This window comes from Motacilla alba, chromosome 1, assembly GCF_015832195.1.
Source record: "Motacilla alba alba isolate MOTALB_02 chromosome 1, Motacilla_alba_V1.0_pri, whole genome shotgun sequence".
Classification (NCBI taxonomy): Eukaryota; Metazoa; Chordata; class Aves; order Passeriformes; family Motacillidae; genus Motacilla; species Motacilla alba.
The window spans coordinates 55373860-55394755 of record NC_052016.1 but is presented as its reverse complement, the minus strand read 5'-3'; the positions used below and the strand labels follow the sequence as shown (position 1 = coordinate 55394755).

General features: G+C 39.6%; 1 protein-coding gene across 1 annotated transcript in view; it reads left to right on the top strand.

Annotated features, from left to right (window-relative positions):
• The first annotated feature begins 5902 nt into the window (after window positions 1–5902).
• USP12 (ubiquitin specific peptidase 12) overlaps window positions 5903–20896 on the top strand; it is a 32725-nt gene continuing 17731 nt past the window's right edge. Inside the window, exons 1-2 of the mRNA XM_038147612.1 lie at window positions 5903–6036; window positions 16763–16843. Of these exons, the coding sequence (XP_038003540.1) occupies window positions 5989–6036; window positions 16763–16843 (129 nt within the window). The 5' untranslated portion in view covers window positions 5903–5988. The remainder of the gene's footprint in view (window positions 6037–16762; window positions 16844–20896) is intronic.

The window sequence follows — 20896 nt, the reverse complement described above, 5'->3', positions numbered from 1 at the left end:
ACTGGAGTTACTGAAACAGTGGCATCTCGAGTGCCTGGATCAAGGATCAAAGCTATTGATTTTTAAAAAGTTTCCATTTCAAAAGCATTTCATTACAATATTAACCCCCCCTTCTTTTTAAACATACTTGTGGCCCCATTTATTTGAAAGATGACGTTCAGAACAGTGTAAAAAAGCACACAGTTATTATTTTTGTGCCTAGCCCACATCCTTTTATATCAAGATCACCGAGACCCAAGCTATGTACACTTCTCTTGCAGAATACAATAACATCGTTCAAAAGAGTCACCATTTTATAAATGGACTCTTTTTTCTACAAATTGTAACTTTATTTCCAGTTAAAATTCCACCTTTTTTTAGAAGTCTAAAGACTCAAACAGTGATAACAGTTTAGAAATCTACTGTCATTTTCAACACAACTAAATTCTTACATTTTGCAGTCCATTGGAAATCTCTCCTAACTGATGTATATTTTATATTTGTAAAAAATTTTCTTGTTTATTAGCATAACATTTTTTATTTTCCCTTTTAGCTTCTCAGATGCTGGTTATCCTTTGTATAGCAGATTAATTGTTTGCTAGCTATACATATATGGCAAGATGCCCAGTATCAGCTGAGCTGTGAAAATCAAAGTATGAAAATATCTCCATGTGTGAACTCAGCAAGAAACAAATATTAACCTCTGCCTAAAAAGAAAAAAAAAATAAACCAAACCAAACCCACCAAAAACAAAAACCAACAAAAAACCAAGAGAATTTAACACCTTTACTGAGGAAATCTTTGATCTTCTAAAATGAATGTAAGGGAAAAAAATCATCATGAGCAAATTTCACCCTGCCAGAGAACTCTTGCCTAATCTATCTTCTTGACAGATTTGGTCTAATAATGATTATTTCTCACACCTCTTTGTAAAATATTATGAGATCTACAGATAAAAAATGCTAATAAATAAAATAATATTTATCTATTGTACAATTATACATCATAATTTTTACATTTTATATACTTTCCTATGATAATAATTTGTTCATATCTTGCTTATGATTATGACTAAGACAACTCATGCTTTTGAACCTATGAAGAAAATGTATCACATGTCTAACTACTTGCTCTGATCCCCCCATATCCAGGCAGTTTACCACCACCCCTGTCAGGGCTGCCAGAGAGCATGTACAACTGTTATGAAAATAGTTGTATTTTCTGAAAATGTACCTTCAATGTAATTTACAAAAATAATTTACTAATACAGACGTTTCACTGTCAGTCAGTACAAGATGGTTTGATAACATTGTTTTCGAAATATATTTCCTGTTGTCTCTTCAGTTCCCCAGAAGGATCCAATTTCAATTTTAATAATGTGTTAAGATTCCAGTCCTGTATTATTTATGCAGCACCAGATTTTCTTGTAATTATGAGATACGGGTTGGAGAAAACTTTCTTTTTGTCATGCTCTCATAGCACAAATCCTGGAGCACCCATTGTCCACAAAGTAAGGTGCATTTCCATAGCAAGGCTGGTTAATCTATCATGAGAATGGTGGGTGACCTTCACAGTGTCCATAAAAATACAGATGGTGAATTCAGATGGCTTTCTTGCAAGGACAAACCCACCTCCCCTCCACCTCCACTATTACGTCTGGATCCAAATTTAAGAGTTTCCGGAACAAGTGGAGGTATACAGAATCACAGAGCCATTTAGGCTGGAAAAAGACCCTTAAAATCAAATCCAAGCGTTTACCCAGCATTGCCAAGTCCACACTAGCCCATGTCCCTAACTGCCATATACGCAAAGCAACCTGTTCTGGCCTCAGATCTGATTGTGCTACGAGCAGAAGGCTGGACTGAAAATCTCCAGAGGCCCTGGCCAACCTGAAATATCCTATTACAGGATGCTCTTGCAGTCACTCTGTACAGTAGTCTAACAACAGGTGTGGTATGTCTGCATGCAGGTAATGCATCAATAGTCAGACCAGCTGGTGGTTGGACTGGCTAGCGGAGGGGTAAATAGACTTGTGGGACCAATTCCCTTGTCAAGCAACATTAATGAAAACCTGACATGCCCCAGATTCAGCAGAACCCTCAATAGTCACAGATGGATGATACAGGCACAAACACACCTGTACCATGCCTACTCTTCAGTTTCTCAAGCCAACCTACCCACACGCCCTAGAGTAAGCTGGGTGCTTGCCAAACCACAAGATTATGAAACAAGGAGAGGCACAGGTTAAGCAGCCGCAGTTTACCCTTGTTATATTTTCTCTTTGCTCCCCTGTGTCTCTGTACACTTGCAATATAAGTTCTTCAGAAGATAGAATGGGGTTTTCTCTTAGTGTCTCACATATTGACTGAGAAGGCGAAGTGCTGTGGCCTCTGACTTGTATTCTTAGATGTTGTGGTAGTACAAATGCTGTGCAACAACCGCAACTTCATGCTCTGAGAGATTTTCATGGCAGGGAAAAAATTCTATCTGTTCAACTGATGTACCTCTGTAAGAAAAGAATCCATTCTTTAGTGAAGCCCTTAGGAGGTAGTGTAGGTGCCATTTCTCTTGGCAGCATATTCCAACCATTAATGTCTTCCACTGTTAAAAAATGTGTGCCATTTATAATTAAAACTTGTTTCATTTCAGCTTATAGGTATTTTTCATGTTATGCCTCTCACTGTGCAAGATTAAAGATCACTGTAGACACCTTCCAGTCTTTTTGAAAAGTCAAGCAGATTGTGCTCTTTAAGTCTCTCCATACAAAGAATTTTCTTCTGCCTCAAACAATTTCTCAGCACTCTTTTGACAACAAGGACACCAGAGGCTAGTGCAGTATTACCACAAAAATCTGTTCAATGCCATATCTGAAGGGAAAATAATGTCTTTTCTTGATTGCCACATCCCTGGTTCCCTTGTTATATAGGCAAGGATTCACTTATTTGTTTATACCATAGCATTAAACTGGCCCCTGGCCACTCTAAATTTCTTTTCAGTCCCTGCTGTGCACAACAAAGCCCCTCATCTCTGCAGATGTGACCTGTTCACTGTATTTTTAAGTGACTCTACTTGAGTATATATTGAAATATAATGTATCTGAATGGGATGAATTTACCAAACAATTCAGATCTTATGATAATCCCGGAATAAATTTAATTTCTTATTTAGCTACTCGTTCTATCTTGACAGCATATCAATTTTGCTTTCTCAGTGCTGAAAATACTAATACCTCTATTTGTTTTTCCCGCTGTTAGGATCCCAGCGCTCTCCTGCCAGCTTTCCTGAGCAACTTTACCCTTCAGTGCTGCTGTTCATGGCATCTCATCTACCAGTTTCCTGAATAAACTTGCCTGATCCCCTAAATCCAGGGTTGATAATCTCCTCCTCTCCTTCCTCGGCCTGCACAGGATCATGTACTCCACTCCTCAGTCACTACAGCCCAGGCTTTGATAACCAAGGGATTGATTACTACATCCCTAGTTCCTCCTTGGTAGTGAAGAGCAGATCCAGATGCAAAATACTCCTGGGTGGCTCACCCACAATTAAGAAGTTATCCTTGATGCCTTCCAGGAATCTCCTTGATTGCTTGCATCCTAATGTGCTATACTTGCAGCAGATATCAGACAGGCTAAAATTATCCCCAAACCCGTGGCTTGTGATCAAGAAACTTCCTTCTTTCTTATTACAGCTCCTCTCAGCAGATTGGCTGGCCAGTTGGCAAAGATGCTCTGGTTGCCTTTTGTCGTCAGGCAGCGATTCAAGACTGACTGATATCTTTTCTCAGATCAGGTTGGTTACTGTGCTGATCTATATGAATTGCAGTCATTCTGTTTTCAAAACACTGTAGCCTCAAGCATACACAAACACATGCACAGTCCTGGTCTACCCAACCTATTTTTCCTTAGTTCACCAAATATACTTCATTTTTGAATGATTCCATTTGCCCCAAAGGGCTTGATGATGACAATTACAGGATGATTTTCAATTCTATTCCTCATTTTCTGATATTTTACTCTAGTTTAATGGTTGCTCGGACAGAAAGTGTTTCTGTATTTCCCCTCATTCTATGTGCTGTGAGTTCAATTTGCTTATAACACGGCAACTCAGTTTACACAGAACAAAATCAGTCTCTCTGTATGTTACTAATTTAGCATCTTCCCAACTGCTCTTAGTCTCTGACCACACCTGCCATATATTCTCCATGCTTTTTGAAATGTAATCCAACAATTACTGAAATAACTCCAAAATAACTGAATTTTTGCCTTGGAACTAGAGACAGAAAGAGCACTTCACAAGTATATTTTACCTTCTTTCTCTAATTTATGGGCAGGAAGAAACTTCTAGGCAATCTCTGATTTTCCAGTTGAGTGCCTTTCAAAATTTCCTGCAGTATTCTCTGGCCTGAGCGGTTCCACTTGATGCCACATAATTGGTTCCAAACTGCATTATCTCCCAGATAAAGGTATCAGCTTCTGCAAGAGTGCAATTGCTTTTTGTGCTTTTCTGCTTCAGGGAGACAACACACTGCCTTATTTTTTTCATGTCATGTTTTGAAATTTGGTCCGCTCTGGATGATAGAGGACTATCTGTTGTGGTGGGTCTGATTAATACTGTAATGAATTGTTTTGTAGATGTTTCTGGCAGCAAATGTATTTCAGTAGATGAACTGCTGGATATCTGAAGGTTTGACACGTCTATCCTGCTAAATACCCATTCTTGTTTTTTTTTTGCTCAAAAATGGCCAATCCACTACTTTTGTTGCTATTCTTTCTCATTCCCCTGATGCTGTCCTCCCCCATGGTTTCTGTGGCAACAGTTTCAGAATGTATCATCCAAGAGGTGTTCATTTTCTCAGCCACTCTACTTTTGAAACATACAATTTGAGATGACAGGTATCTTATAAAATGATTTTATGTGATATAAAACCATTTTCAGGATATTTCAGGTTGCAGTAGAGTTCATTTATAATACTTTCCAAAGTCATATTCTTTATGTTTCAGCTGAAGGAAAATTTACTATTCCATTAACTTAGTTGCTAAAGAACATTTACTTCTGAAGGTCGTAGAAACTGTAATGATTTAATGTTATAGATATTAAAACACTTTACAGTGAATAGATTTATTTATGATCAAGACCTTGTGTGCATTGACATTGTTCTTAATAATAATGCATCTTGATCTACTTGATTTTTGTTATATATGAAAAAAGACAGGGTGGCAGATATCTTGGCTAGCTTTGTGCTTCTTTAGTGCAGGTATCAACATCTTGAACAAATCATCCAGATTTCTTCTTACAATCTGCAGACAGACAATATGGTTAAGCTCTTTCTCAAGTAGGTCCCTCAATTACCTGGTATGACTACTCTGCACATCAACTTTATTTTCCCACATGTCTGAGGCTGGCGCACTGTGGTCCCTTCCAACCTGACCCATCCCGTGATTCTGTGGTCAGATATTGGAATAGGTTGCCCAGGGAGGTGGTGGAGTCGCTATCGCTGGATGTGTTTTAAGAGGCGTCTCGATCGGGCGCTGGGTGATGTGGTTTAGGGGTCACAGCGCTGGGTGGACTGAAGATCTTAGGGATCTCTTCCAACCTTGACGATTCGATGACTCTCTACAAACTCTGCTGCCACTGGCGGATCTGTCCGTTTCCTCCGTGCCTCCCGCGGCACCGGCCGAGCCCGGCCGGCCCTGGCGGGGCGGGGCGGAGGGCGGGCGGGAGCCGGGCGCTGACCCGGCGGGAGGCGGGGCCGCTCGGGCGGGATCGCTGGGAGCCGGCGGGCGCGGGCGGCGGGAGCGGGGCTGTGCGGCGGCGGTGGGAGCTGCGCGCCCGGCCGCGGGGGCCCCGCGCCGGCGGGGGCGGGGGGCTGCCCCCGCCGCCTGCCTGCCTGCCTGCCTTCCTTCACGCCTCCCTCCCTTCCTTCCCTTCCTTCCCTTCCCCTCCTGCTCCCGCCCGGCCCGGCTCCGCTCGGCTCGGCGCTGTGATTGGGCGGAAGATGGCGCTGGGCGGATGGAAATCCTAATGACAGTCTCCAAAATCGCCTCCATCTGTACCATGGTGAGCGAGGGGCCGGGGCTGTGCCGGCTCCCCGGGCCGGGGGCGCGGGCGGCGGCAGCGCTGCGGGGGCGGGCTGCGGGGGAGCCGGGCGGGGCCGCGGGGCGGGAGCGCTGCCGTGGGAGGCGGACGGGAGCGGTGCGGGGTTAATCGGCTTTGGGAGACTCAACCTGGATGCGGGCGGCGAAGCCGGGTCCCGGCTGCGGACGGGGCTGGAGCGCTGGGGGGACCGAGCGCAGCCTTCCCCAAAGTGTGCCGAGAGCGGGGGCAGCGCTCCGGGGCATCGCCTGCGGTCCGGGGCTGCCTGTTGCAGGCGTGTGGTGCTTACCGTCGGGTTTCTGCAAGCGCCTTCCTTCCCCCGACACACTCCGTAGCGTCCCTGCTCTCCCTCCGAGTGCTGCGCTCCCGAGCTGGGGCTGGAATCGCCCATCCACGGGCGGGTGCTCCCCGGGTTACCCGGACACGTGCGGGCATCCCATCCCGCCCGTGTGATCTGACTGGTGTGCATCGATCCAGGTCCCGATACGAGGCTTCTCCCTGTGATTGCTTTCTCATTACTCTCTCTCGTGGTGAATTAGAGCCATAAGCTGAAGCACAGATGTGATAAAGCTCTCTTGGGTTGTTTGAAAGAGGGATGGGGAGCTCAGTAGATTTGCTGATGGAGGAGTAATGAATTTAAGGAAGGAAATACCCCTTAGTCAGTAGAAGTTAGTGCTTGCTGTGGAAGAGATGTGCTGATAGTTCTTAGCAGAAGTTCTTACATTTGTGCCCTCTTCTACCTGTTCCATTGCCATGTGAAAGTTCTTGTTAACAAATGTGTTTCCACGGGGGAAGAGATGAATAAGAGGGAGAACACGCTCTGTCGTCTACTCTGCTAATTTACTGCCATTATTATGTCTCATCAAACAGTGGGAAATGCTTATGTTTCATATTATTGGAAACTGATTTATAAATCGTGCTGCAAAGAGGTTTGAATGTCTCAAACAGATATTTGAGAGGTGGCCTGTGAGAATTTTGAGTGAATATCTGTAAGCCCATAGGATGGGATTGCTCAGGTCGTGTTTAGTCACTGGAATAATGGGGGTTTTTTGACATAGGAGATGACATATTTTAGTTTGGAATTGGAAGAGTCTGACTTCTTGAATTTATCAGCTATATCTTTATCAGGTGTCATACTGACATCCTGATGTGGCCAGATTGGTAGGACATGTACCATGTGCTTCAGGAGTTTCTAGTCTCTGAAGGCAGGTTTTAGGTTGTTGAGGAATCAGTGTGATTGTTCCCTGAGCTGGGGCGATCTTATTGCAATTCTAGCTGACATCTTTTCACCCAGAGTTGGCTGCTGGCCTTTGTGTCAGCATAAATTCAGTGCTGGCCTCTTGATTTGGGTCAAGTGTGAGACCTCACTGCTTCTGGACTGCATACAATCCATAGGTCTGGACAAGTAGATAGTTTAAGATTATTCTGTGTGTGTGTTTATTAGAAGTGATGTTGTGTCACTGAGATTTAGGTCAATCCTGAAACACAGTTTTCAACTAAAAATCTTCTTATTACTGACTAAAGTGTCTGTAACCATAAAGTTGAAATTCTGATGGCAATTAAATACTATCTGTCCAATCGCTGTCATGTGCACTGAGGTGAATAAACTCCAGGCATAAGATTTTTGCCGGGCCTTTCTGATTCATAAGCTTTAATAGTACTGTGATAGGGGACACCTAGCATAGGATACCAGCTGTAAAAGCTTTTCAGCAGTTAATGTAAGATTGTGCTTAAAAGTATATCTGTAAAGATAGTGTGAAGGAGCATGTGATATTTACTGTGGAGTTGTTCAGAGCCGTGTGGTTGAGGCGAGGCAGATCTTTTTTATTCTAATGAGTCAAATACTTATGTTTAAGCATATGTTTTACAAAATTGAAGAGGATTATAATTGCTGAGTAATACTATTTCTTTTTCTGGCAATGCTTCTTTGTGTCAACACACTTTGATAAAGTGCCAGACAACTACCTAAGAATTCTTACAAGTTTTTCTTGCCTTTTCCCATGCCTGTTACAAGAACTCTCAGACTGTTCTTGTTAGTACAAAACCAGTAACAGGAAATTTTTGTCAAGAGACAGTTTATGCGTACACAAACTTAGCCTGCTGTAACACAGCAGTCTAGAACTATATTGAAGAAACTCTTCCATTGCAGTTCTGTATTTCATGACTTCTTTTTTTTTAGTCCAAATTCAAGTTTTGCTTCTGCTGATCCATTAATATTTTATGTATCTTGCCCCTGTTGTTCAAGCCCTGGATATTATAAAGCAGTATATTATGTTTTACAGTATGGACAGGTTGTGTGGGAAACAGTGAAGAGTGGTAATCACTATGTTTAGTTTATCTGTGGTGCCTTTTGAGGATGTTCTTCCAAGAGGACATCCTATCTGTGTTGGTTGGTACCTTTGTATATGCTGCATTAGTTCATTGATCGAACACCTCCATGTTCATCCCAATGTTAAGAGAGCTCTTTCTACAGTAATGTGTCCTAGTTTTGTACTGCCTTTTAGCTTCCTTGAAATTCTTTGCTGTGTATCACCATTCACATGCTTCCTTGTGCTGTAGTAAGTCTTAGTTACAAGGCTGGAGATTGTGGAAAAGTTCTGAAAATACCTTTGCCCTTGAGTGCTTTAGCCGCTGTTCTTGTTGCAAAATGGATGAGGTTAAAACTGTGTGGTCTAGTTTTTAAAATTATTTTTAAAGTGTTTGCAGTAAAAGTAGAACTTGGTCTTTACCCTCATCCATGAGTAAAACTGCAATCAAACCCTTACTTGACCGAACTGTATGGGATTTTTATGCATGGCTGAGGAGGGATAAAGTAACCTAGGCTAACTGCAATGAAGATGTGCCCCATGCTATACTCACAGATTGCATCTAGTACTTCTGCTTCTGTTGTCTAGAATCTAGGAAAGGCTTGCTAGCAGTAAAAAGGCATCAAGTCTTTGAGTAGCTGAAGCAGGGAGAAGATAGAAATTACATTTGTCGCTTACAAGCTATGAAAAGCCTCCAAGATGTCAGTCTCAGACATACACAAGGAAGTTGTAATGGCAGTAGTACTTGTTTTCAGTGTTTGTTCTAGAAAGTGGTTGATTATGTTGGCACAGCCTGAAAAAGTGTGATATTATTTTAAAACTATGCTAATCTAGAAGCTGTACCACTAGACATCAAAATCTTTGTGTTTTGGGTGTTTGTCTCTGTATTTCCTTCTCTGTCTGCCATCTCAGCATCTTGCATACAGGGTCTGTCACTGAATGTCTTCAGTGATTGTCTCAGCCCCCCAGCACTGACATCAAATACATAGTTGGTGGTTAGATGTTGATTGTGTGATGTAACAGTGTGTTCTGCGTGAGAACCTCTGCTTATCTTACAATGCAAATTTTTGTTCTGTTTTTGAGAGGATTAAGACGTGTGGAGTCACTCTGAATGGCTGGCCATTGTCCTTTTCCTGCCTGCCTCCTCTGGAGGGGCACTGTCACCATCACCCTTTTGTCCATTTCAGTCACATTTCACAAAGGCGAAGGTGTTTCAGAGGTACTAGAGTTGACACAAGCATGTGTGGGAAAAGGCATCTGAGAGGAAACAGACCCTGGAAGTGCTCAGCTGAGGGAAGGTTGAAGTGCACCTACCTTGAATGTTGTGGCAGAGAGGCTTTATAAACACTCCCAGTTGCAGGAAAATTTTCTAGCCACCTGTGGCTGAGAGAGGTGTGTATTTATGGGCTTTCCTACTGCTTCAGGAATTGTTTTTTTACAGTAGGGTTTCAAAACTGATTGTGAAATCTGCACTTAATGTAAATTGATGTTTGCCAGTGTCTGCAGCCAGCAATGGCTATGATGTACTCAATCCTGTCCTTCTAATTGCACTGTCTCCTCTGAAGCACAAATTATAAGACTTAAACATTAATTGATGATCAGGTTAACAGATTCCACAGGAAAGCATGCAGAGGACCCATGCTGGAAGAAATGGGAATTACAGCAAGGAAAGAAAAGTTACGGGAAAACAGCTTCAAAATGAGGAGGTGACGGAAAAAAGCAGCAGAGAAAGAAAGGACTAAAGTAACACAGAGGAAACCACAGTGTTGTGGGGTTCCTTTATCCAGCTGTCTGACTTGCTGGTGTGGCACAGTTGGCAAGAAGGAACATGGGCTGTGTCTCAGCCAGTGCATTGCACTCTGGCACGATGGCCTGGATCTGCCGTGCTCCAGGGACCGGAGTGTTCAGACACACGCTCTGTTGTGGTGGCTCTGTTGCAAGCCCAGGAGTTTTTGGAGAAGTATTTGTTAGGCAGTCGGGGTAGGAGCTTGCACCACAGTGAGGAAGTTCACCATCTGTTGGAGTTCTTATCAGGAGACACTTTGATGAAAAACATGACACTAAGATTCAAGCATTTGTCATCATTTTTCTAGCTGTAACATGCTACAATAAAAGATGAATATTATCTTTGGTCTTTAGAATACTGGGTTTGTGGCACTGTTTAGTATACTAATTAATTTAGACAAATTTGTTTTCAATTTTCATCAAAGTCAGAATTCGACTCTTAACATAAAACAATTGTCAAAATGAGACACAAAGAAAAAGTTCTCAAAGTTACCTGGTTGTAAAGCAGTATTTATACAGCACAGGGAATTATTTAGTTGATGTATTACTTATTTGGATGATTTGATTTATGTAAGTGTTCAATTTTCTTTTTACCTGCACATGTGTGTATATTCATCTTGCATGTTCTAAACACAAGGAAAAATGAAATACCAATTTGGACTCTAGTCTTGGCAGCAGAATTTTTAGCTGTGTCAATGGGAACAAGTGATCCTGTTACTCGACAATGCTTGAATATTTAGATTGGTCAGTTGTGTACTCTTTCTATTTACTTTTTACATTCCCGAAGCAACTAGTTTGCATTAAAACTTCTAGGAACGATTCTGAAAATGGGCAAAGGGGGCTTTTCTATTCAAATTTCTTGAGGGGAAGAAGTGTATAAAAGCCCTGTGTAAGGGCTAACTTTTGTTTTCATGGCTTAGGAAGATTGACAAAGTGAAATGCTTTTAAAAATGGTTTATTTCAGTTAGATCTATCTGATCTTTCAGTTGAGGAAAAAAAGAATCTAAATATTTTCTGTAGTGCAAAACCAGAGGGTTGTATTAACATGAGTAGACCAGAACAGAAAAAAAAAAAATTACCATCTTTTATAAACTCAAAGTCTTTTTATGATTCCATGAAAATGGGAAGTTATAAAAGCAATATATTTGTTTTCTGTGACTGGAATTATGTAAGTAATAAAAGCATATGGAACACGCCACAGGAGTGTGTTTTTTGCAGTTTATCAAAAACAACTATTGAGCAAATGTGTTTTCCCCACTCGCCCTGCGTTTTGGGTGAGTCTAATTTTTCTGAAATATTAACTTGTCTTTGACTTCAATACTCAAAAGGATACACCATCATACACTTGTCATATTCAAGGAATTGCAACTATATCTAGTTGCTGTGGAGGAAAATACATTGTGAATGTTCAGTGGGGCTTGAAAAGATGGGTTTGGTAGACATACCAAATGTGAAGAGAAATTAATTTTGTGCTTTGGTATAATTTTCCTTACCCAGGCAGAGGTGTTTTTACTTCATACTCAGAAAATCTTTTGTCTTGGCTGCACATGATAAGAGTATATAGGACTATATCTTATACTGATTAATGAAATAACACTATTAGGAAGTACTTAAGAAGCATTAACTGAAACTATCCAAATATTTAATGTATTAATAACGCATGTTCTTTTGAAAGAAATGAACAACAAGGATTATTGAATCCCACTCATATTTCACTGCTGCTTCCTGGCTAGAAACAGTATCAAAAGAATTGTGTTTCAGTTTTGGCTGCAATGGAAGCAACAAATAGAAGCTGATTTAAGATAGCTGTTCTCTTTGCTCTTAGTCCTGATTCATGTGAGTACACAGAAATGTAGGCATTCACATATTCTGATAAAATGTAAGTGGAAAAGTAGAATTCTGCATTTCTTCTTTAGCAGAGAATTCCTGTCACAGTGCATTAATTAGTGCACTGGGCTGTGAAATTCTGTATATCTTCACTGGTTGCATAGACAAGGAAGAATCTTACTAATCGGGGGAAAAAAAAAGTGAAAGCACTAGTGAGTGCTTCTGTACTGAGATTTATTTTTGCAAATTAAAAATAATTCCATTAATTTTACATTTGTTCAGGAACATTGCTATTCCTGATTACCGAGTCTCCCTTTTATTTGCCATGCCCTTTTGGCACTAGAAAGAATGATAGTTCTGTGTTGTGTGGTGGTATGGTTCATTTACCTATAGCTAAGGTCATATTTAAAAAATCTGTCTTACACATACCTGTGCAACATGGTTTAGTTATTTGAGTCACCTTTAATCAGTGTAGTGCCTTGCTTCTTGAGTGAGGTGGAGAGCATTTTAGGGAAGGATCTAGCATAGTGCATGTGTGAAGGCAGAAATGGATCTTCAGGATGCTGGTGACAAATGTAAGTTTTCAGAAAAGAAAATTGTTTTGAAGGTGAAATTCTATTTTTACTCAGGAAATGTACAGCTTAGTTAAAGTACAGGGTAAAGCTGTTAAACAACTGAAAAGATAACCCACCAAGCTATCAAGTGATCTTTATTCTAGAAAGGGATAGATCAAACCCCCCTATCCAAGGCCAATAAGATGTGTAAGCCTCCAAGCACGTTAGGCTGGTTATGAATCGAGGCTTTGTAAGGGAAATTCTGCTTGCTAGGTTGGATGCTAATGACCAGGTAGGACACTTTAAAACTGCAGTTGTTTGCCTGCTTGCTGCCATGTGTTTAGACAGTATTTTTAATGTAGAGTGGCATCCCAATTTACCATGCTTTGGTTTGCATTTTGGGAGCGGTCTTAGAGTGCACAAATTAGATGACTTTTGGAGGAAACTACATCAGACAACACAGATCAGCTGATGTTCAGTCACAAAACCAGCCTGTAAGTAATCTGGCAGCAATGCTCTGAAGCCAAGGTGTGTATGTCAGATCCTAAGCACCAACTGATTTGTTTTACAGATTGGCTCCAGCTATCTTATCCCTGTGTCAGCTGTTGGTGTGTCTCAGAAGGACTAGTTCAACATGAAACACCACAGCAGTGTGGCCTCTCAGGCTTTGAGAAAAGGCAGTAAAAAATGGCATTTAATGATATTGTTTCAGCAAGTGAAAAACTAAGCAAACAAAAAAACGCATCAGCATTTGTCTGTGCTTTTTGTTTTTCTGCCCTTTTCCATTGAAATGTATGGCATCAGTAGGCTTTTTAGTTTATTTTAGAAATTTGGGATGATGTATAATTGTAAAACATGAAAATCAGGAAAATACAGCTGTACACATTTCAAAGATAATACACCTTCCTATTCCACTGTATTTCCTGGGCTTTGATTCCACTAAACTGAAATAAAACCCTCATCTAGTTGGTGTTAAATGTGTTGATTTGTGCAAAACTCAAGATCTTAAAAAAAAAAACCAACGGTTGAGAAACTTAATTAAGGGACTTCTGTGGCAAAAACAGATTCTTATCCCTTCAATAAGAAATTAGCATTTAAGGCAAAATTTATAAATCCAATAGTATAGCTTTTTCCTTTAACTCGATGGAGGAGATAATTAATGTTCAACTGTTTGAACATGATTAAATAAAGATTACATTACTTATAATTTTGAAGGATGAAATCTGTAGTAGTTCAGTTTTATACCTTTCATTAAGATTGTGAAGGTTTTTGTGTAATCATTGATAATTTTCAGTTACAAATAAAAAGCAGATCTTGTTTTCATACTGTGTTCTTGTAAACACACTGTAGTTGCAGAACTTTCCACTTTTAAAGCTGGTTTTCATCTACCACAAGAAATGAGTGTTTTCTCTGCCTGTGCTATTGTGTCTGTGCTGGAAGAGGGGAGTAAGGAGTGCTTGGTTGTGCAGCTGCATAGCTTTTGCACTGATGCAATGAAAAAAGTGGTAAATCCCAGAAATACTGCAATATTATCATCCTCTTGGACTTCTGCTGTGCCTCTGTTGCTTCTCGTTTCTGGGTAATGACCATGTGTGCTTCCCCTCAGAACAACAAGAGTAATTGGAGGTGGATGTGCTGACCAAACTTAATGATGTTCCTTTTTTGTCCCCTGTGTAATATCAAAGCCAGGTTGCAGTGTGGAGACTGAACACCTGTTGTATGTGTTATTAAGTGAGCCCCCTTAAAAAGAGTTTTACTGGGGGATTTCCCCTGGAGATCCCAGTTAAGTGGCAGAGGAATAAATTCCCTACTCCACAGCATACAGCACAGCCTGAAATTTCCCATGTCTAGTTCCCAAGCCCAGCACCTCCAACTTGGCTGATGAAAAGAAAGGCACTATCACTTCTGCCTTAAACCTCCTATGTCCTCATGTCCAAGAGATGATTCAGTACCATAATATTTGGTGGTGCTGCAGTCTCCCCCCCTGCATCTGTATTTGAATAATGGAAGAGTCAGCTGGGACTGATAATGTGGACTGTAATCATGACTGGGAAACACTTTGAAGCAAGGGATAATTAGGTTTTAAAATAGCTTTTATGGGTTAGTTGTGAACACGCATTTTAGCGTAGTCTTGCTGTGTTTCTGCTCTTTGCAAGCAATGCACTGTGCTCAGTATAAATGATTACTTTGGAGGGAGAGATAGCATCCTTTATGACAGACAAAAGGAGAGCTGTAAAAGGAAGTCTGAGTAGCTCGAGGGTTTTACATTGGTGTAAAATATCCGTGCTGGTTTGTACTAATGTTCATAAACAACTGCATTTAAGCATTGATGGTGCCATGCTTTGAAGTCATGTGAAAGTCTGAGCCTTGAATGAAGCTTCTTTGAATAATCAGAAAAGCGTGACGATCTGGTAGTATCTCAGCATGTCTTTCTTATTGCCAAGTCAGATCCTTATTGTGCTACAAAACTAAATACAGTGTTCAGGTCTGTACAAACAGAAACATCAATGTTTATATCATAATATTTACCTTTCCAAGATGGAGAAAAGTACCTACTCCACCCTAGCTTTGAAAAGAGAAAGAATTTCCTTAATCCTGCTCTTGATTTATTTTTAAAGAGGTAGAGATTTTAACTATAGCATAAAAGGCCCCCACAGTTCCTTCTTTTTCCTACTTTATTTGTAATACTCACCTTGCTGGAGCTTGTGGGTGCATTTAAATAAGGCTGCAAAACTAAATATTCGGAGTCTCAGAGTGCTTTAATCTTAAATGAAGGTTTATTCCCCTTTTCCTCACCACTATAATCTCCATTTGAAAACACCTTCTAAAGTAATAAGCCCTGCAGCTAAATCCTCAGGAAAGGAGAGGCTTTATCAAACTGGGTAATTGGGGGGGATGTGACTGATGACAGCAGCTAGGGCCATGCTGTGAATGGAGCAGAGCTGTGGTGTGTCAAGCATGGAATTTTCCTGGCTTTTGCCCTATTCTGGTTGAAGTTGTTACCTCCTCGTGGGCCTCTGAGCACGTGCTTCCAGTTTCAGAACTGCTAAGGTACTTTGCATAAAGTTCTGCAGTACCATGCCACATCATCATTTCATTTTAAAGGTATACATTTTAACACAGTTCTAATGTTCATTCTGTTTCACTTCTCCCTGTCTGTAATTAAGCTGTGCAATCCTGTGTGCTGTTTTTGGTGCAGTCCATGATTTTGATGTAATGTAATTGTTGCAATATGCCACGTAATGGCTATTGCTGTATCTTTGGTGTAAAAACTGAAGTTGGTGGGATGGAGTTGCATGTGGTTTTAAGGTTCTTTGCTGTATATTATACTCTATTTTAGCTGCACTTAGACCCGCTGGAATATTCATGCTCATGTATTACGATATATATAAATAGATATAGATATACAGATATGTAGATAGCAGTTCTGTTGAGTACAAAAAGTTGTATACATTTCCATTTCTCTAAAAGCAATGAGTGTAAGAGCTAGGGTTGTTTTTTGTTCTCTGAATTTTCTAGCATACAAGCTTTTCTGTCTCTAAATGAAATAGAAAACAAGCCTTTTCTGTGAAACACAGTGTTTACTGCATTAGTTCGGTCAACAGCCACAGAGTAACCAAAGTCACATTCTCTGACTTCTTTTTGAGGATCAGACCCAACAGATTTTTTGGGTAAAGGCTGCAGCACTTGTAATGCACACCATCGCTAGCTGTACTGCATTTTCTTTTAGTATTGCAAAGTTCAAGGCATTTAGCAAAGCACTTTGAACAACTTTTATTTTCAGTGTAAGTGAAGCAGACCGGTCTCTTTGCTTCCTGTGAACCATCTGCATCTCTTAACTTTTTCTGGAATGTGCTTTACGGTATGAAAATTACATTTCTTAGAAGGAGCTCACCAGTTGGCCTTGTATGGCCTGATTTGCATCCTGTATTACTGCAAGTGTTACTAAAGTAATTGGACTCTGGAAATAATAAGTAAAGCACATTGAAAGAGTGTAATTGCATGAAAATACATAAAAATTTTATAACTTTGAGGTGCTTTTGAACAGCACATATTTGGAAACGTTTCTAAGGTATTTTTTAGTTGTAATCCGGTATTTTGCAGGGTTTTTTTTATGGTTAGTTGGTTTTGATTGTTTATCTGTGCTGAAAAACTTTTCTCCTCAGCTACTTTTGCTGTTGCCACACTAATATTTTGCTGCTTTTGATTTTTTCCTAGGGCACCAATGCCTCAGCTTTGGAGAAAGAGATTGGTCCGGAACAATTTCCAGTCAATGAGCACTATTTTGGTTTGGTTAATGTGAGTCTCCAACCATAACTTACTGCTTTGAAAGAACAGGAATGGGTTGGTTAAACAAGACTGGGATGAGTGAATGCTTAGAATTCTGAAAGATACGATCACTGAATATTCATACTATTGAAATGTGTTTTAGTATTTAGTATTTGGTGAAATATGCTACTGGATTGTTGAAATGGGCTCTCTATTGAATACTTTTGTTTTGTTTTATTAGTTGTAGGGTAATTTTTACATCACTTCCATGTTATTAAAATGTGTAAGTCTTAAAGAAGGCTATTTCAAATATGTAGCTTGTTCATAATATACCAATAAAGTAAAATAAATGCATTAAAAGAAAAAAAAATCTTGTGAAAGACTATGATGCTATGAAGTATTTATATCTGCTATATATATTAAGATAAAAAATATAGCCCAAAGAGGAAAGCAGAAAAATATATATTGATTGTTTGAATCAATAATTGGTTTTAAGGAATTATTTAACTTTGATTTCTGATTTTATTTATGAAAAGTGTATCTTGTTAGAAATTGAATTATACTGCTATGAAATACTAAATTAACTGGGCTTCAGAAACGACATAGTTAAAACAGGTTGATTTAACCAGAGCTATTGTCTTGCTTTTCTTAATGAAACTGATTATTTAAATGTTGTCCTGGTACTGTAACGTGTCTCTGCCTCCCGGGGCTTAGCACTGACCTGGTTGGAGAGTCTGCAATCTGAGCATGCACTGTGGAGTCAATGAACACTGACAAGCTGACTTCCATGCATCTCAAAACACCATCACTTAAATTCAAGTGATTTCTTTTCCTTTCTCATGAAAGCTGGAATCCCCTCTGAATGCTGTGTTACTTCTCTTGGAAGAGGAAATGCAGCAGTTCCACTGTTAGTGCCTGTCCGTTCTGCAGCTGAGCTGAGGCTTTCCATTTTTCCAGTGGCAGGGTTTCTCAAATCTGTTACTCTGTTGACTGATAAACTGTTTTCCTAATTTCCTGTCCAAGTCCAGAGAGGATTTAAGACTTAACAGTGAAATTGTGTTGTATACCTAAGCTTAAACTTCTACTTAGGTTGTACCCCTAAGAGAAGGTTCAGTAAAGGACAATCTTCCTAATATGTCATGAAGATCAACAAATTCTGGCTTTTTGTACTCAAGAGGGAGTAGAAATTTGAGTGGTTATCTGTTATTGCACTTGTTTAAGAGGCAGGCAGCTACAATATATCAGAGTGCTTTTAATTTTCTGTCTACTACAGGAATTTTGCTTATTTTAGCTTCAGACAATAACATTTTATGGGCTAAAATTCATTGAATTGTAACAAACAATAAAATGGGATCTCATTACATTTATGGCAGACCGGTGCTGGTTTTCAGGTACAGTGGTTGGCAAAGGAAATTCAGTGATGTTGATGCCTGAATGGTTTTCATGTCTGTTCTGCAGGTTGTTTACTAACACAGCACATACACACCATAAATGTGTAATAGACTTGCAGCATGTAAATCTGCTAGGAAAAATGAAAGTAACAAACTATAGCCAATGACTAGAAAGAATGACAGAGATAATGAAAAAAAATACTAGATAACTAGATAATAAATTAGTACTATTAGATTGAGAAGTGATAGAAATCATAGTTTTTGCCTTCATTGATTTCTCTAATTTATTTGTAGCAATTACAGGAAGTGAATCTCCTAGAGGCTTATTAACATTTACTGCTAAGTTTTTCTAATTTTTTTATTGATTTTGTTTGTCCTAACTTTCTCCAGGGTAATGGAGAAAAGGGAAATAATGTGGAAGTCAGTAGCTTTCTTCTAACTGTGTGATAGGTGGCCATTTGAGGTGTCTGGAATACAGAAAAGCATTTTAGATAAAGATGACAATCCTGAAATAGAAATCTGTCAATTTTCAGAGGTAGCATAAAAGAGGAGGAGGCAAAAGCACTGTCTTACCTCTTTTCCAGCTTTGTGATAGAATCTAGGGATTGTTCAGAGGACGTGCTGAAAGAGCAATTTGAAAGGTGAAAGAAGACCTAAGAAAGGGCAATTATGGGAAACATGTGGAAGACCAGATGGTTGATGGGAATGGAAAATTCAGCTTATACTTGAAGGGACAATATCATTCACTAAATCAGCAGGAGATATCTAAGATATGTGGTAAGATGAAAGCATTAGGAATGTGATGTCCCATGCATCTGGACAATCATGAGCATCAAGTCTGCTCATCACTCTTCTTTCCCTCTTCAGTGCAATAATGCAAACTGTTCAAATCTATGTGCTTCACAAATTAAATCAATCATTTTATCCAGTGAGGATGAAATAAGGTTTTTAAACTCAGAGAGCTGCTCTGGAAACTCTTCAGCAGTTTACCAGATTTCTGGAGCAGAAGGTTTGGTTATTCAGTCTCTTGGAGTGGATCCGTGTGTTTTGGAGAAATCCTTTTCACTGGAATGGCCCATTGCAAGAATGAAAAGTTGTTAGGGCTGCCAGCACATCAGAGCTGGGAGGAACCCTAGAGTTGCTCAAAGACAGTGTTCCAAACAGGCCTAAGTTGTTTTAAATCTCTTTGTAGAATGGGGTTCAGCAGCCACATTTCTTCCCAGTTGCATGTGCATCAGAAGAGTAAGCTATAAGACTATAAATGTTCATGGCTGTGCCGTGTTTTTGTTGCACAGTGTTTTTGTTTTGCCTGCTGTCTCATTTTTCCACATAGGTTTGGGTGTTGTAACTTTGCTTTCAGAATTTAAATGAGAACAAGAAAAGGTGAGTCTGTGTGTAAAATATGATGAATGCAGTATTTTTGTGAAAGGAACCAATCTGGTTTCTCAGAATCTAGAGTGGAAGAGCAGTATGAACAGATAAAAAAGAAAAAATGTGGATTTTTTTACATCTCTTAGTCATGCACCTCGTGAGATGGTCCCAACAAGGCACATTTTACATTTTCTAGGTACATTTTTACATTTTACATTTTCTACTGCTGTTCTGAGGCAGGCTGCAAGGACAAGAGTGAAGTCCCACAGTGCAGGGCTTGCACTCAGGTATTGTGGCTCTGAGGCAGTGCTGGCTGGGGTGGAGAGGAGGAAGGTGTCTCTTGACAGCCCAGCCCAGTGCTGAAGGTCCAGGATTAGAAAGCAGAGTGTAGATGTTGAGTGGGTGGTGGGAGCATGGGGAGACTGGAGCAAGGAGTTGGGTGTTTCTCTAAAGGTGGGAACTGAAGAAATACTGGTGGTAAGACTAGCATTTGTTCATTTAGCAAATTGAGTAGTTGTGTAGTCTAGAAACCTCCCAACCATTTCCCATTTGTTGCTTAGTACAGGTGCCTTTTAAATATTTTTCATTATTGGAAGCATTTATTTAAAATATTTTGAGTTTCAAGATGATAAAGACGGATGCTTTAGAGATAAAACAAATGTGAACTAATTAAATTTTCTTCATGAGTTTGCTTTCAAACATTCTTCTGTTGCCTGCTGTGTTTCTGAATCTGGTTGGAGAAAGCCTTTGATGAACTTAATCTGGTTGGTTTTATTTCATACTCACAGGCATGTAGGTTAACATACATTCATATTAAATAAATCTGAATTTTGTGTTCTGAGGTCTTCATATTTCGTCCATCTCTCACTGCATGGTTGCCATTCTAATTAATTTATCATCAGACTGCTCCTTTTTAAAATTTGAATCTTATGAAAATTCTAATTTGCTTGCTTTTCATCTTTTGACACTTGTAGAAATTTTAGCAGTTTTTCAGCTTGATTAAATTTTAAGAACTTTCATAGCACTTTAATATAGTTCTCTTTTATGGCTGTTTCTAATTATAAAATCATAAACAGCTTACAATATTAAATGTTTTGACAGAAGGTACTGTGTGATTTCATCAGCTTCCTTTAAGGTAAAAAGCCCCAGTTTTCCTCTTAAGTTCATTGAATTATTTGCAGATTTAGACCAAAAAGAAGCTAATATAAGCATTTTCCTAGCTTAAATAAAGAAAAATAAGGGATGGTAAATTCATCACTTTTTAATATGGATACCTTAATGATATCTTAATATTTTTTAAAATATGCTTCTTACTTATTTT